Source organism: Anomaloglossus baeobatrachus, chromosome 2 (genome assembly GCF_048569485.1).
Source record: "Anomaloglossus baeobatrachus isolate aAnoBae1 chromosome 2, aAnoBae1.hap1, whole genome shotgun sequence".
Classification (NCBI taxonomy): domain Eukaryota; kingdom Metazoa; phylum Chordata; class Amphibia; order Anura; family Aromobatidae; genus Anomaloglossus; species Anomaloglossus baeobatrachus.
In genome coordinates this window covers 741,638,899-741,654,121 of record NC_134354.1, presented here as the reverse complement: position 1 = coordinate 741,654,121, position 15,223 = coordinate 741,638,899, and the positions used below count along the sequence as shown (strand labels likewise).

Sequence of the window (15,223 nt, the reverse complement as noted above, 5' to 3'; positions counted from 1 at the left end):
AACAGACCAGGTGGATATCCTCTTAAATTGATTTTATGGACCTTCATCATGCCAAGGTCTGGACCAACCACAGGATCTATATGTCCTCTGGATGGCCAGTCTGATAATGACTGTATGATAAATTTGTGGTAAAGTCAGCCTTCAGTATTTTGTGAATTACCTTTATTCCACACCTAAAGCTCACTAAATCAATCAATCAATCATATGTTGAATTATTCATACCAATAATTAAACCATTAACATGCCAACTTAAAGAGAATCAACCACCAGTATTTTCCTATATAAACTAAAGCCAGTGCTATACTGGCGCTATAAGGCTGATTCTAAGCCTACCTTTAATTGTGAGATCGGATGTATACTTTCTGAAATACAGGCAATTAAAGTTTGTGAAATGCACTGTTATTTGATGAGAGGTGCAACGGAATATCAAATAGATGGGTAGGGTTTTTGCTAGGTATTTCGCCCCGTCTGCTTGCCTCTCCTTCGTCCCCTGTCTCTGTTATTCCAGGGGGAGGAAGGAGGAAGGAAGGACAGGAGCATGGAAGGACAGGCAGCAGACAGGGGTGGGAATAACTAGCAAAACCCGACCCACCTATTAGATATTCCGTTGCACCTATGAATCAAATAACAGTGCATCTCACAAACTTTACTTGCCTATATTTCAGAAAGTATACATCCGATCTCACAACTAAAGGTATGTATAGAATAAGCATTATAGCGCCAGTATAGCACTGGCTTTAGTTTATATATGAAAATCCTGGTGGTTAGACCTCTTTAAGCAAGCAGAACATTTCGGCTGACATTTATCTTGTGTATAGGCTGCAAAAAAGGAGTTTGTCAGCAGAAAATGACTGTTCAAACCATGCACAAGAGCTAGGTGCATACTTAGCACGACCGATTAGGTCTGTGCAACTTCCTATCTACTTCTTTTGATTGATCTCCGCAATTCTGTTCCTTGATGGCAACTCTGGCTTTATATGAGCACACAAGAAGGTGGATGCAGAAAGAAATTAGGGAAAGTAAATACGTAGGAAGGTGCATTGAAATACTCGGTAATGCTAAGGGTGCACCGAGCTCATGTGTTTGGTTTGAACAGTTAATTTGTGCTGACACACTCCTTTTAAGGCCATTGTCACACTTGCGATTGCCTCGCGCGAGTCTCGCAGTGCATCACCCGGCATGGGCTCACACTCTCCTCACAAGAGCGGGTCGGTTGCATAGAGATGCATGCAACCGACCCGCTCCTATCAGGAGAGTGTGAGTCCATAATGGGTTATGCACCGCGAGACTCACGCGAGGTACACGCGAGGCAATTGCAAGTGTGACACCGGCCCAACTCCTAATATTTATTCTGTGTCCAATGGTTTGTAGATCTAAGTCCCTTCACATGTGATAAACCCATCCCAGTGAAAAAAGTGGGTTTCTGTTTAAAGTAATTATTATGTATGACATAGTTAAGGATGTGTTTATGATGGTCAAAGAGTCTCCACCAGTGAAGAGCTTAAATTATTCTCAAAAAAAGCAGAGGAATACAATAAAACTGTGTATAACACAAATTCCTCTGTACTAGATAGAATTACGAGAAAACAGATTAAATTAGTGCCCATTTTAGAAATTAGATTACAAAAACAGGTTTCTATAAAGCAGACTTATACGAATCTATGGTTTAATTTATCTACAATTGATCATGTCGCACAATATCCTGTGTAGAAAAATAAATGTTATGAAACAAACAGAAAAACATTGAAAAGAATCCAACAAAAGTGCCGTACATTGTCTGTACCTTCTCACTATAGTGTAACCAATGTTAATAGGTAAAATACAAAACAAAAAAAATCATAAAAAATAAATAGGTAAAAAAAGAAAATCAGTGCTGTTTGGTCTTTATCTTATATATAAAAAAACAACTATAATCCTATAATTTGAAGACTCCAGTGTTATAATGCTTAGTTCATGTAATAAACTACATCAAAAGAATCAAATGTCACTTTGATCACGAGCTGAACACTAGTCCTTCTTTTCGGTGGATATACATAGATATCATTAAAGAAAACTCTAATCTAGAGCAGGACATTGGGAAAAAAATAATAATAAATAGAATAAAAATAATAAATTAATTCGGAAGTACTAAAGGATAGTGTTAGTGGAAGCAGTTACATTTTTTTACATGATTAAAGTATATAAGTCAATTGTAAAAAAATAAAATAAACAAAAAATCAGAAAAAACATGTTTTCAATATTTTATAAGAGCTCATGCACACTGACATGGGATCAATAGAAGTCTATTGGGATCGTCACATGGGACCAATAGAAGTCTACTGGGATCGTCACATGGGACCAATAGAAGTCTATTGGGATCGTCACATGGGACCAATAGAAGTCTATTGGGATCGTCACATGGGACCAATAGAAGTCTATTGGGATCGTCACATGGGACCAATAGAAGTCTACTGGGATCGTCACATGGGACCAATAGAAGTCTATTGGGATCGTCACATGGGACCAATAGAAGTCTACTGGGATCGTCACATGGGACCAATAGAAGTCTATTGGGATCGTCACATGGGACCAATAGAAGTCTATTGGGATCGTCACATGGGACCAATAGAAGTCTACTGGGATCGTCACATGGGACCAATAGAAGTCTATTGGGATCGTCACATGGGACCAATAGAAGTCTATTGGGATCATCACATGGGACCAATAGAAGTCTATTGGGATTGTCACATAGGACAAAAAGAAGTCTATTGGGATCGTCACATGGGACCAATAGAAGTCTATTGGGATCGTCACATGGGACCAATAGAAGTCTATTGGAATCGTCACATGGGACCAATAGAAGTCTATTGGGATCGTCACATGGGACCAATAGAAGTCTACTGGGATACTGACATGGGACCAATAGAAGTCTATTGGGATCTTCTTGACACCGTATTACAAGCAGTTCCCCCATAGAAGAATGGCTTCTTGTTGAAGAATATGTCCGCAATATAGAACTATATGGGGGGCACACTGAGTATCTGTGGCTCCGCTATGTGTGTATGAGGCCTTAGTAAAAAAAAAAAAAAAAAAGACTAAATGGTTCAGTAGGAAATGAGAAGAGGAATAAAAAGTGCTTCTCCGAAAACCCCTGATGCACCAAAAATATCAAAATATAAATAAAATATCTATGTTTATAAAAATTAATGTTTGGCCTAAGCCAAAGGCTGCTGGTTATGTAATGTGCCAAGGCAATTACCCAACCCCCCCAAAAAATAAAGACAACCTTTGCTTTTAGTACAAATGTAATATAACCCTGTGCTGTAACTGAGCGATCACACCTCAATACAATACTTGAGCGTTGCTAAAATGTGAGCATACCGATGTACTTTGGAGATGCATGGCTCAGTAATTAACATACATGATTTACTATATAACCCCCTTGCTTGGAAGGAGATTACAAATGCTATTGTAGCAAACCTCCTTCAGCATTAGCTGAACAAAAGAAATAAACTTCACACCGCAAAAGGTGTATAGTCTTTTTTTTCGTTGTTATTATTATCTTCAATATCCACACTGGGATTTTTCCACCAAAATAGCTGCCGCAAGCTGTTGGGCGTCAGTCACGTGCGGATTTCTTTTCATAACTAATCGCACAAGTTCTGCTGGAAAGATGTTGCACAAGTTCACAAAAATCTTTTCTCTGGTGTTCGAAAATCTTTGGGGTTCCTGAGGGATTCCACAATATGGTACCCTCCAAGAGGGATCTTGGCTTTCTGGTGGGCTTTGGAAAGCAAACTGCTCATAACACGGTTGGGACGGGTTACCCGGCATTGGGTAGTTTGGTCGATAATTGTAAGCATCCCCATAACTCATTCGATCCCAGCTTCTGGGACTTTCTTGACTTAAGTAGGTTTTGTGCTGACGCTGTGGTGGGCTTTCGTATAGTCTTGAATCGGAAATGCTTTCCATTCTTGTAGACACTAGAGATCTTCCCATAATTCCATTTTTCGTCACTGGGGATTTTTGGGTAACATGGTACTCATTTGGGCAACTTGACCGAGCTGCAACAGCATGGTGCTGCAAAGACATATAAGGTGGTAACGTCTTATGGTGAAGCTTTACTTCTTGCTCATGCCCAAAGCTTTGAACTCTCGTTAAAGAGTCATGGTAGCCTTGCATGAAGGCTTGAGAACCTGAACGACTGTGTGGATGAATGTGCTGGCACTTCAGGTTATCTTCCAGTTGTGGATCAGGGGAGCTAACATAGGAACGGTCATTGTATCCAGCATAGGAATCGCTGCTACCACAGCTCAAACTACCATCACTACTACAGTCAGAAGCCACAGAACTGATCCTGTAATCCGTGTCCAGTGAAAACCGTCGTTCTGGGCTCCGGGTTCCAGAGATGCTGAGGTTTGAGTAAGCATTCATCATGGAATAATATCCAATATCCACTGGGGATTCACATTTGGGATACTGTTCGCATGAGATTGTCCCATGGCTCTTTGTGGACATTAACATTGGAGAGTAAAGTCCAGGTGGTACTTGGTCCTGAGATGGTAAATGCACAGTAGTAAGTAAGCCATTTCTAGATGGAGTTGTACTTTGGGGTTTCATACTTGATATACTAACTAAAGATGGCACAGACCTGGTTTCCAACTTATTTTTGGAGGGAAGCTTATCCTCCATGTCATAAGCCTGAGTTCTAATACTGGGGTCTGATTGCCTCTTTGGGGCTGAGCGCTTCACATCTGAGTTGATGTCAATCTTGGTGTTTGATGGAACACTATTGCTCTTGACTAACCCAACTTCATTGGCGGACTTGGTTATGTTGCTCCGAGACATGGCACGAAGTTCATCTGCTACTGACCGCTGAGGCTGGTTTCCTCTTTCTGGATGGTAATACTTGCACTTATGCCCATAGGTACATTTCTTTCCTAGATGGCAAAATAAAAAACACACAATATGAGATCTTTATATATTGTGACTCCAGATGACATGACTGATCTTTAAGGCTAGGGATGACACTACAGTTTATCAAAGTCTGTCTGGTCTCCTGTAACCTCACTTGTGTAATACTACTATTGCTGTTACTGCGTCTTCTACAACCTCTACTACCGCTTCCACTGCTACTTTCTACCTTTCAGCAGTCACTGTACGAATGGGGCATATTTGGCCTACAGCAGAGGTCCCCAACCTCGTAAGGCACAGTCATCTCTGAGAGGGTCGCAAGCCACATCCAGTTCGCGCCTCCACAACAGTAGTGGTACCCAGAGCCCCCATTACTCATATAATGACAAAGCTTTTCTACAGAAATCATACCGAGGCAGTAAACCGAGATCCAAGGGTTCCTATCTTGCCCCCATTCAGATCTGATCTGCTGGGTGGGGCTACTCCCAGAAGTCACCAACTAGAGACCTGCTCTTTGTAGCCGTTTGCTAGAGCTGGTGCTAATGCACCAAGCTGTAAGACAGCCACGAGTCACACATCATGGGTCCGCGAGCTACATGTGTCTCCAAAGCTATCGGTTGAGGGGCCCTGGCCTACAGTATAGACAAAAATACAGGCCCAACACCTTAAGTACAATGATTTTTCCAAACAACTCCAAATGGGATCTTTTTGTGCTGAACGTAGGAAGCTCTCCTGGGATATATTATTGGGTCAGAGTTTGGGCACATATAGACTTGTGACCTTATCATCAGGGTTATTGCTGCATATAACCTGTAACTTACCATAAGGACATGGCTGCTTCTTGTACTCAGGCACTACCGGCTTCTTTCTTAAAAAATTGTCCAGGCTTGGTCCATGGCGACCTAGCGGATCATCAGGTGGCATAAATCTTAAAAAAATAAATAAAATAAATGAGAACTGTGTACCAAGCCAGCTTATTTCCCATTTTTTCAATATTTGACTGATATATAATGTATATCTTATAATAAACTTTATTAATCAAAGTAGTTTTCTAGGATTAAAATGTTTAGGACTTTTCTTCAGCATTGAAAATCATTGGTTCATTGGCAGCTACTGACTGGAAAGGGGCTGAGTTGCACTCCCAGACACAGCTGCATATACAGATGAGCCGCTAAACCTTGACAAAAATTGTAGGGACACCAATCCTCAAACCCTTATACTGCAATGGTCATTGAGGGTGCGGATCCCTGAGATGGACCATTTATGGTGGGTTTAGTTTAAAGGATTCTGTAGTTTCGGAAAACCCCTGTAATTTATTTTACAAAAAAACCAAAAACCTGATTTTTCATCCTCCTGGGTTTCATAGCTGAGTCTCCACTGCTGATCCCAGTGCCTGTTATTGTCTGAAGTGCTGATGTCCCACTGACAGCACTCCAGCCAATCACCTGAGCTCAGTGGCTCGGAGAGGCTCATGCCATCTACTCTGGCAGAGCCACTGAGGTCAGTTATAGGCTTAATCCTTCAAACCTCTGCTTTCTGGGATTTTTGGTCCAGTGGGCGGTCCTATCAGTGACTGACAGCTCTCTCCATGTGCACACTAATACAGAGAAAGTGTCATCATTCACATATGGCTCTGCTCTCTTGCAGAGCCAGGGTGTGTTTTTCTGCTGTCTGTATGTTCTGGGTCTAGGCTTGGTGGGAGGGTCCTATTCGGTGATGCCTTATTCCGGGTGATTGCTCTTCCTCATCTTGGAGCCATTTCACCCGGAACGCTGTCCGTGACAGTTCCAGCTTGTTGTGTACATTTCTGGTTTCCGTGAGTTGCTATTCTGATCTTGTCCTGCTACCTAGTGTCCCATTCTGTGTTCCCTTGCTTCCCCTGCCTTATCTTATCTTCCAGTCTTCATGACCTCCAGCTTGCTTTGTGACCCCGGCTCTGCTCTCTCCTCGGTTCCGACGTGTCCTCTCAGTCCCTGACCCCGGCGTGCTTTCTAACCACGACTCTGCTCCCCTTATGTATCAAACGCTACTTCCTGGCTTACCGACCCTCAGCTCGCAAGTGATTCCGGCTTCTCTTTCTCCCCCTGTACTTATGTGACCTCCTGGCTACTGACACTTGGCTTAGTCGACTACTCTGCAGATATTCACCGCTAGGAAACTGGCGACCCCTAGCGGGCTAGCATCTCACTACACCTAGGTCCTGGACGTCATTCTAGTGCACTTGCGACCTTCAGTGGTTAGCGTCACAGGAAGCCATCGGTCACTGATAGGACCGCCCATTGGACCAAAAATCTTAGAAATAGCAGAGGATTAAATGATTAAAACACAGATTACACTGAATCTTTTCTCACAAAACCATATATTAATCCCCCTGCTGTATATCATGGTGTTTTCAGATTGGACGGCATTTTTATGGTGACAGGTTCCCAGGGACATGAGATGGAAATAAATTACATGATACAACTAGCGATTTGTTCCTAAATCTTCGTCTATTCCCTTATAATGCATCTTATTTTTTTAATCACAGACACTTTGGGTCCTCATATCAACCTCTGACGCAGAAAAGCTTGCCAAGCGTTCGTCTGTGTGGGATCAGAGGCCCCAACGCTATTTATAAAAGACGACTTCTATGTGATATGACGTCTTCTCCTTCACCGTTCTATTATATTTCCCCAGTCTGGATATGTTTTTTTATTACTGAGCTTACGACAACATTGTTCTGAATCACCAGTGATAACTAATATTGGAGCATTGAAGGCTGAGACTTACGAGGTCTGCCTTATTAATGCTCGGAGTGAATAGTCAATGGCTGTCACTGGATTCCAAATAACGACGTGAAGGAAAAGTCATTATTTTTTAAATTAGAGTTCATAGAGCGGCTTATTAGAGGATTCATCCGATCCGTCTTCATTTCCTCCTCAGTGTCTCTCATCATATGGGAATTCATCATTGTTGACAAGAAGTACCAGAACTATAGTTACTGAATCTATGAAATGTTTTCATTCTTCAGACTTGTGCCGACTACAGAGGAGATGATGGAAGACCACCCTCCATCTATGCAGGGCATGTAACCATCCACTGGTAGCTTCATTGGAATCTTTACAGTTATCATTGTGCACACAGAGCAGACCATCAATAAAGGTCCATTTACACAAATTGATTTCTGCCCATAAATAAGTGTTGATTGACTATACTATACGCTTATGAATGCTTGTTTACCCATTTTCATCCCTTTGTTATGAATCCTAATCAATATTAAATTATAGCCTGTATTATAACTCTACATGGCTTTTAGAAATATTCTTATAACTGGCAAGTAAAGATTTGCCAACATGCTCTATAAATTTGTTGACAAGGGCATACAAACCTTAGGGATAGCCTATAGGGCCTCTAGGGAGGTCCTAGCTTAGTTTGTCTGCATCCCTTTTTCTTAGAGGTTTTCTGGTCAATTTTTAAAATTCACAGTGGGCAGTCCAGAAAAAGTAAGATATATTTATCTTTTGATTCTCCTTCAGCTCTGGCTTAATGCTGTGACCACTGCTGGTGGTTATGGTCTCCTGAGCCGGCAGGCAGTCACACAACCACTGAGGCTGCATGGCTAGGAGACCATGACCACTAGTCACCTGACCTCTATGACCATTGCTTAGTGTTCATGACCTCCTGACTTGAGGCCAACTAATTGACATATGGGTGAGCCGACTGGTGAGTATGGTATCCTAACACTGCAGACAGTTACCTGAATACTGTAACCACTGAGCGGCTGCAAGGGCGGAAGGCCACAACCATCAGTCAACTGACCTATATGACCATTGCTGGTGTTAATGACCTTCTGACTGCAGGCAACTAATGACCATATGGGTCAGGTGACTGGTGGGTATGGTATCCTGAGCCTACAGACAGTCACCTGAATACTGTAACCAATGAATGGCTTCAAGGTCTGAAGACCACGACCACCAGTCAACTGTCCTCTATGACCATTGTTTGGTGTCCATGACCTCCTGACTCTGCAGGCAATCAATCTGAGTCAGGTGACTGGTAGGTATAGTATCCCGACCCTGCAGAATATCACCTGAATGTTGTAACCACAGATTGGCTGTAGGGTCGGAAGACCACGACACCTGACGGCTATGGCCATTGGTTGCATACAGTGTAAGGTGATCATGAGTCATGACCACTAGTCAGTTCCATTACCATTAAGACTACTGATTGGATCCAGGATCATGAGACTGGTGGAGACTTGATATCAGTGCTGGAGCAGGGAGCTAGTTACAAGCGGAAGCATAGCATAGCTTCTTTTGATTTTATTATATGCATGGCTCAGACATGTGAATTTTAAAAATAGGTTGGAAACCCTTTTAAAGTGAGATGATCATACATACCAATAGTCCTTATGTTTTTGGGAGAATCCAACCAAACAAAGACTGGAGTTTACGCAAATCCACCCAAAAGTTGGAGCTCCTGTTTGCTTCACAGATGTTCCCGGGTGGGAATCAAAGGGTTATTCCCTTCTCCAAGATCCTATCCCAATATGTAGTAGGTGTAATAATAATAATATTAGCAAATGCATCCAATTAGAAATGTAGTATAGTTCTCCTGATATAGCCATGTCTCTTCCCTCATGTGCAGAGCATTGCAGCTTAGGTATTCATGGTTAAGACCACAAGCAACTAATTAACTGTCACTATGAGTGAACATAACCATGGATATCTGTTACGTCACCGCCGGAGTCTGCTCCAGCGACTTCTGCTCCGATTGCCAGGCGACGCCATGTTCCTGCCGTGGATGGTGCTGGTGATGGGAGAGAAGTCGATGCCAGCGGCACCGGTGGGTGCAGGCTCCGATCATCCACTGGGCTGGGTTATCTTGGGATCTGCAGTACCGCTGGCTGACTGTGGGTGGCGTGTGTCTTCCAGCTGCTTCTTATTCCCCCTCCTGTCACATGACCACTGCCCGAGATAGTTCTGATTTCCTGGCTCCTGGTCCACCCTATTCTGTTTTGTGATTCCTGTGTGCTGACTTATGCGTGTTTTCTGACTCCCCTTCTGCCTGCTGTTTTTGTACCTCGCTGCCTGATCCGGATTTAACCTCTGCTCCGTTTTCTGATTACGTCCTTGTCTGCCGATTCTGTCCCTGTTCTGCTATTCCTGTTTTGACCCTGCCTGACGACTACTCTTATCGGACTGCAGCCTTCCACAGGTAGTGATCTCCAGGGCCCAGTGTAATTCCAAATCCCTGTATAGGGGTTAAAGGGCTTCAGGGTTCTGGGGGTCCTGCTTGGTGAGTGGCTTCCCTCTAGTCTGTCCATTACATCCCCCCTGAGTCTGTTGATCCAGGCAGGCGTTACAATATAAAAGCTGCAATGCCCTGCACATGAGGTAAGAGACATGACTATATCAGGAGAACTACAAATATTTTTAAAAAACTGACCTACCCGCACATCCAACAAATGTGAATAGGTGCTAGCTGAAAAAAACATAGTAACTATAGGATGCATACAGCTGCACACTAAAAAGCCAACAATGTATAAGGGAACTCTGGCACTGCATTACTGCTATATGAAAAAATTAGATTTTTAGTTAATGTATTGGCCAATGCATGTGAACCTGAAAACCAACGGCAAGATAATCTCTATAATCCGGGTGCCTAACTTAAATGCCACTATCTACTGTAGGTTAAAAACATCCGTGTCTGGGCAGCTAGACTAAAAAAATCTAACTTGAAATGCCACTATTTGGACTAACCTCCATGTTTGGGCAGTTAGGACTCCTGGTATAAAGGTTATGAACACAGCCTGGTTATAGGGTGGAGTGCTCAGTCAGAAAGAAACTCACTACAAATATTTCAAAAAAACTGACCCGCACATCCTACGGCTATGTGAGTACGCTGCATTTTTTTGACGCTGCGTTTTTGTGCGTTTTTGGCCGCTAAAAACGCACAAAAACGTACCTGCTTCGAAAAAACGCATAAAAAAAGCATGCGTTTTTACCGCGATTTTTGGCTGCGTTTTGCTGCGTTTTTCCAATGCATTGCATGGGCGGAAAACGCAGAAAAACGCAGGAAAGAATTGACATGTCCATTTTTTTTTTCAAGCTCAAAAACGCAGCTTAAAAAAACAGTTGTGTGCGGACAGCAAAACTGAAAACTCATAGACTTTGCTGGGGAAGCAAAGTCATGCAGTTTTGAGGCCAAAAACGCACCCGAAAAACGCGCAAAAACGCTGCGAAAAACGCACTGTGCGCACATAGCCTACAAGTGTGAATAGGTGCCAGCTGAAAAAACATAGTAACTATAAGATGCATACAGCTGCACACTAAAAAGCCAACAATGTATAAGGGAACTCTGGTACTGCATTACTGGTATACTTTCCGGACTTGCATGCATTGGCCAATACATGAACTAAAAATCTCATTTTTTCATATAGCAGTAATACAGTACCAGAGTTCCCTTATACATTGTTGGCATTTTAGTGTGCAGCTGTATGCATCTTATATATCAGGAGAACTATAATACATTTCTAATTGTAGGCATTTTCTATTATTATTATTATAACTACTACATATTAGGATAGGATCTTATCTTGGAGATGGGAATAACCCTTCAAATGTCCCAGTTTTGGACAGTTCAATATTACTGTTTCTGAGAACCACTGTTGCAATTCCCATTTTCACATACCATGGAACATAAGTGAAGAAAGTAGTGGAAAATTAACCTAAGGATGCCAGGAGGTATATTGGGTCATTCAAGCCTCCAGGTCTTCCTTTCCAGGTAGTAGTGTGCAACACCAAACGGTGGCCCCCTTTTAATCTTTACTCTGCAGCTACGTCACCTCTATTTTATTCTCATTTGTTCCAAAACTGAACCAGCAATGGGTCCTAGACAGGAGCTCAGACACTGCCTACAGTGTCAGACTGGGATGTCAGGGGCCCAGCAGTAACAGTTACTCTGGGAGCCCACTGATCAACTGCAAGCAAATATTGCATCCACAAATGTACCTATGCATCTATATAATAATACATTAGGTAGTTTGTAAAATGAATGATGAAACGCTGCCTTTGTCTGTACATAGTGAAACAAGTGTATTGTGCCAACTAGTGATTACATTTGGGTGGTAAGTGATGTACTACTACTGCAAAGGGGCCCACCAGAGGATTCTCCAGCTCTCCAGTGGGCCAGTCCGAGTCTGATTTATTCTAAATCCACAATAACAAATTATTTGTGGAAAAAAATTATGCACATTTTGAAGCACAGATGACTTACTTGTCATTGACAAATGAATACATGAGCAGCCTTTCATCAATGAACTTCTTCCACTCGGGCTTCTCATTTGCCAGATCTCTATAGTTATCATTGGACACGATGATGCCATCTGACTCAAATGCCAACTTCACTATGAAGCGATCATCGTAGCAGACCACTCTCCTGCCCTGCACACGCCGGGATGGGGTGAAAACCAGGATCTTGTCCTTCTCCAATTTCCGTAGGATTTCTTGATCTGGAAAATAAGAAAGTATATTAAGGAAATGATCTGCAAGGATTCTGCTTGTGCTAATCAGAATAACCTGTGAATGATATTGTACTTCTCAGATCTTTCGATCTGATTCAGGGCATTGATGGCTCCGAGCCCAATATAGCCCCATTGGAATTAACTGTCTAGTTGATATGCCAGAATTTCGTGGAGGGAATACCCATTAGCTCTACTGACATTTTACCAAGTACTTGTATTCCACAGAAATAATGCTGGATCTACTTTGTTTAGAAATATACATTCTGTTGTTCCTCTGTTATTCTTCCTGGAAATGTATGAATTAATTTACTACAAGATGTTCAATTGTTACAGTAAGCAACAACTAGACAGTTTCCCAGAGGAAAAATAGAGGAATGAGCCAAAGCAGAGTTGTAAAACATTTTTCATTAAAAAGATTATGTCACTTTATATAAACATGTAATTGTTTTACCTGGCGTAAATGCCGCATTTCTCCTGAATCTGGCATTATTTTCTTTCGTTTCTGTGCCTCTCTAATCCCGAGATATGGCCCTCTCGTCTCTGTATATAAATCCAGTTTTTTTAATCTAAGCGGGGGTGGTCCTCAAGAAGTCTCCTTTGCAGAACCACGCCCACTTGGCTACAAAGACTGGAATTATATACAAGTAAGAGAGGCCCTTATCTTAGGAACAGAGAGGTGCAGGAACAAAAGAAAAATATCACCAGATTCATGAGAACAGCGGCATTTACACAATGTAAACAAATCATGTACTTATGGGAAGTAACAGGTCCCCTTGAAACATTTTTTTTTGTGATAACATCTGTTTCTAAATGTTGATTTGGGAGAATTCAGGTCCTAGGAGTGCCAGTAATCGCTGAAACCAAAGCCTGCTTTACACGAGACGACCAATTGTGCGATAGCACAATCGATCGTACCCGCCCCCGTCATTTTTGCGTCACGGGCAATTAATTGCCCATGGCGCACAAACTCGTTTAACCCCTGTCACACGTACTTACCTTCCGGACGACCTCGCTCTGGGCAACGAACGTCCACTTCCTGGAGTGGGAGGGACGTTTGGCGTCACAGCGACGTCACACGGCAGCAGGCCAATAGAAGCGGAGGGGTGGAGATGAGCGGGATGTAAACATCCTGCCCACCTCCTTCCTTCCATTAAGCTGTCGGGTGCCCCGGGAGGCAGGTAAGATGCTGTTCATCGTTCCCGTGGTGTCACATGGAGCAACGTGTGATCCCACGGAAACGATGAACAACTGCCGCCATTTTAATTAAACAATTTTATGAAACCTAGCGACGAGTACACAACTCATGATTTGTGAGCGATTCTGCGTCGCTAGGAGGTGTTACACGAGACGACGTCGTGTACGATGCCAGATATGCGTCACGAAAACCGTGACCCCGACGATGCATCGCACGATCAGTCGTCTCGTGTAAAGCCCGCATAAGTTGATGAAAGTGCTTTCAGAGTGGACAACAGACCCATAGACTATCTAGGAAGCCCATCCACCTCTCTGCTTGGACTTGACCATAAATTAAGCTCTTACTTTCGAACTTAGACCCCCAATGATCAACACTATTAAACAGGACATCAAAAAATATTAAAAGATCTATATACCTTAAAAATAAAATTATTAGTAGGCCAATTTGCAGGGGAGCATTGCATGGCCTACAGTGATGGGCGAGCGTGCCTGTTACTGCTCATTACTCGATCATGCATTGGGTTTCTCCAACGCGACTTGAGTACCGAGTATAATTGAAATAAATGGAAAACGTGAGCATTTTCGAACTTTGATGTTCAAGGCTCGATCAAGTAACGAGCTGTGGTGAACATGCTCACTCATCGGTAATGGCCCTATATCAACTTGGCATGCATCACAAAGAGAAAGGTTACCTCTTAGACACACCGTCAGAGGCTTCTCACTCAGTCAAACCAGTTCTTCTGTTTTGCAGTGATGAGGAGCAAACACCCCAAAATACATGTCTGAAAATGGAGCTTCTGGTTTGTCTTCTTATCCCAAGTCATGTGACAAGGTTCTGGCACAGACTAGTACAATTTGTTGAAATCAATTGTGTTTCAGATTTGATGGTGTTGAATATTATCACTAACCAGTAATTAGAGCATCCGGTCGAGACTGTTCCTTCCGCCAGGCAGGTACAAACACTGTAATATCTTTATGGCCTCTATCTTGGAACCAGGTAACAGCAAGTTTGATCCCACGGCAAGAAAATACTTCTTTATTTCCATGACTGAAACAGACAAAGGATGGTATTAATGGATGTGGTATACCAACCGTGGTCAGACTGGTCTACACAAGAACAAGAGAGTCTTCCTTGGGTCCAGATTTGTGACAATGATAATAAAACATAATAAAGCCCGAGGTCCAGCAGCTGAAAACTCAAAAAGAATCGTGTCTGGTATGTCAGTCCAGCTCCATTAAAAGTCAATAAGACTTACCTGAACATCCACTCAGAACCTGTGAATGGGTGTGGCTTTGTGTTTGGTAGAAAGCAACCATGTTTATCGAATCCTAGACCACCTCTAATGGTAGACATGTATCTGTTTTAGGCCTTCTTCACACATGCGTATAAAACACACATGTGAAAAACTGGTATCATCAATGTGTCATCCATATTTTTCCAGTGCGGCTAAAGAAATAAAAACATAAAAAATCTAGAAAAGCGACACTCACCAGCCATAAAAACTCTTTATACCAAAAACACTGTTAAAACATACATGTTACGGGATAATGTGGTATGTGACACAACAACCGTTTCACGCCACAACCAACTCTTCTACAGGTCTCGCTGTAGAATGGGTGGTTGTGGCCGGA

The 15,223-nt window shown here is 42.5% G+C and overlaps 1 protein-coding gene across 1 annotated transcript in view; it reads right to left on the bottom strand.

The window, feature by feature from the left end:
* Positions 1–2,932: 2,932 nt before the first annotated feature.
* The window catches only part of ZC3H12C (zinc finger CCCH-type containing 12C), a 40,894-nt gene continuing 28,603 nt past the window's right edge, over positions 2,933–15,223 (bottom strand). Inside the window, exons 2-5 of the mRNA XM_075334652.1 lie at positions 14,500–14,639; positions 12,151–12,385; positions 5,715–5,821; positions 2,933–4,919 (exon numbers count right to left, since the gene is read on the bottom strand). Of these exons, the coding sequence (XP_075190767.1) occupies positions 3,544–4,919; positions 5,715–5,821; positions 12,151–12,385; positions 14,500–14,639 (1,858 nt within the window). The 3' untranslated portion in view covers positions 2,933–3,543. The remainder of the gene's footprint in view (positions 4,920–5,714; positions 5,822–12,150; positions 12,386–14,499; positions 14,640–15,223) is intronic.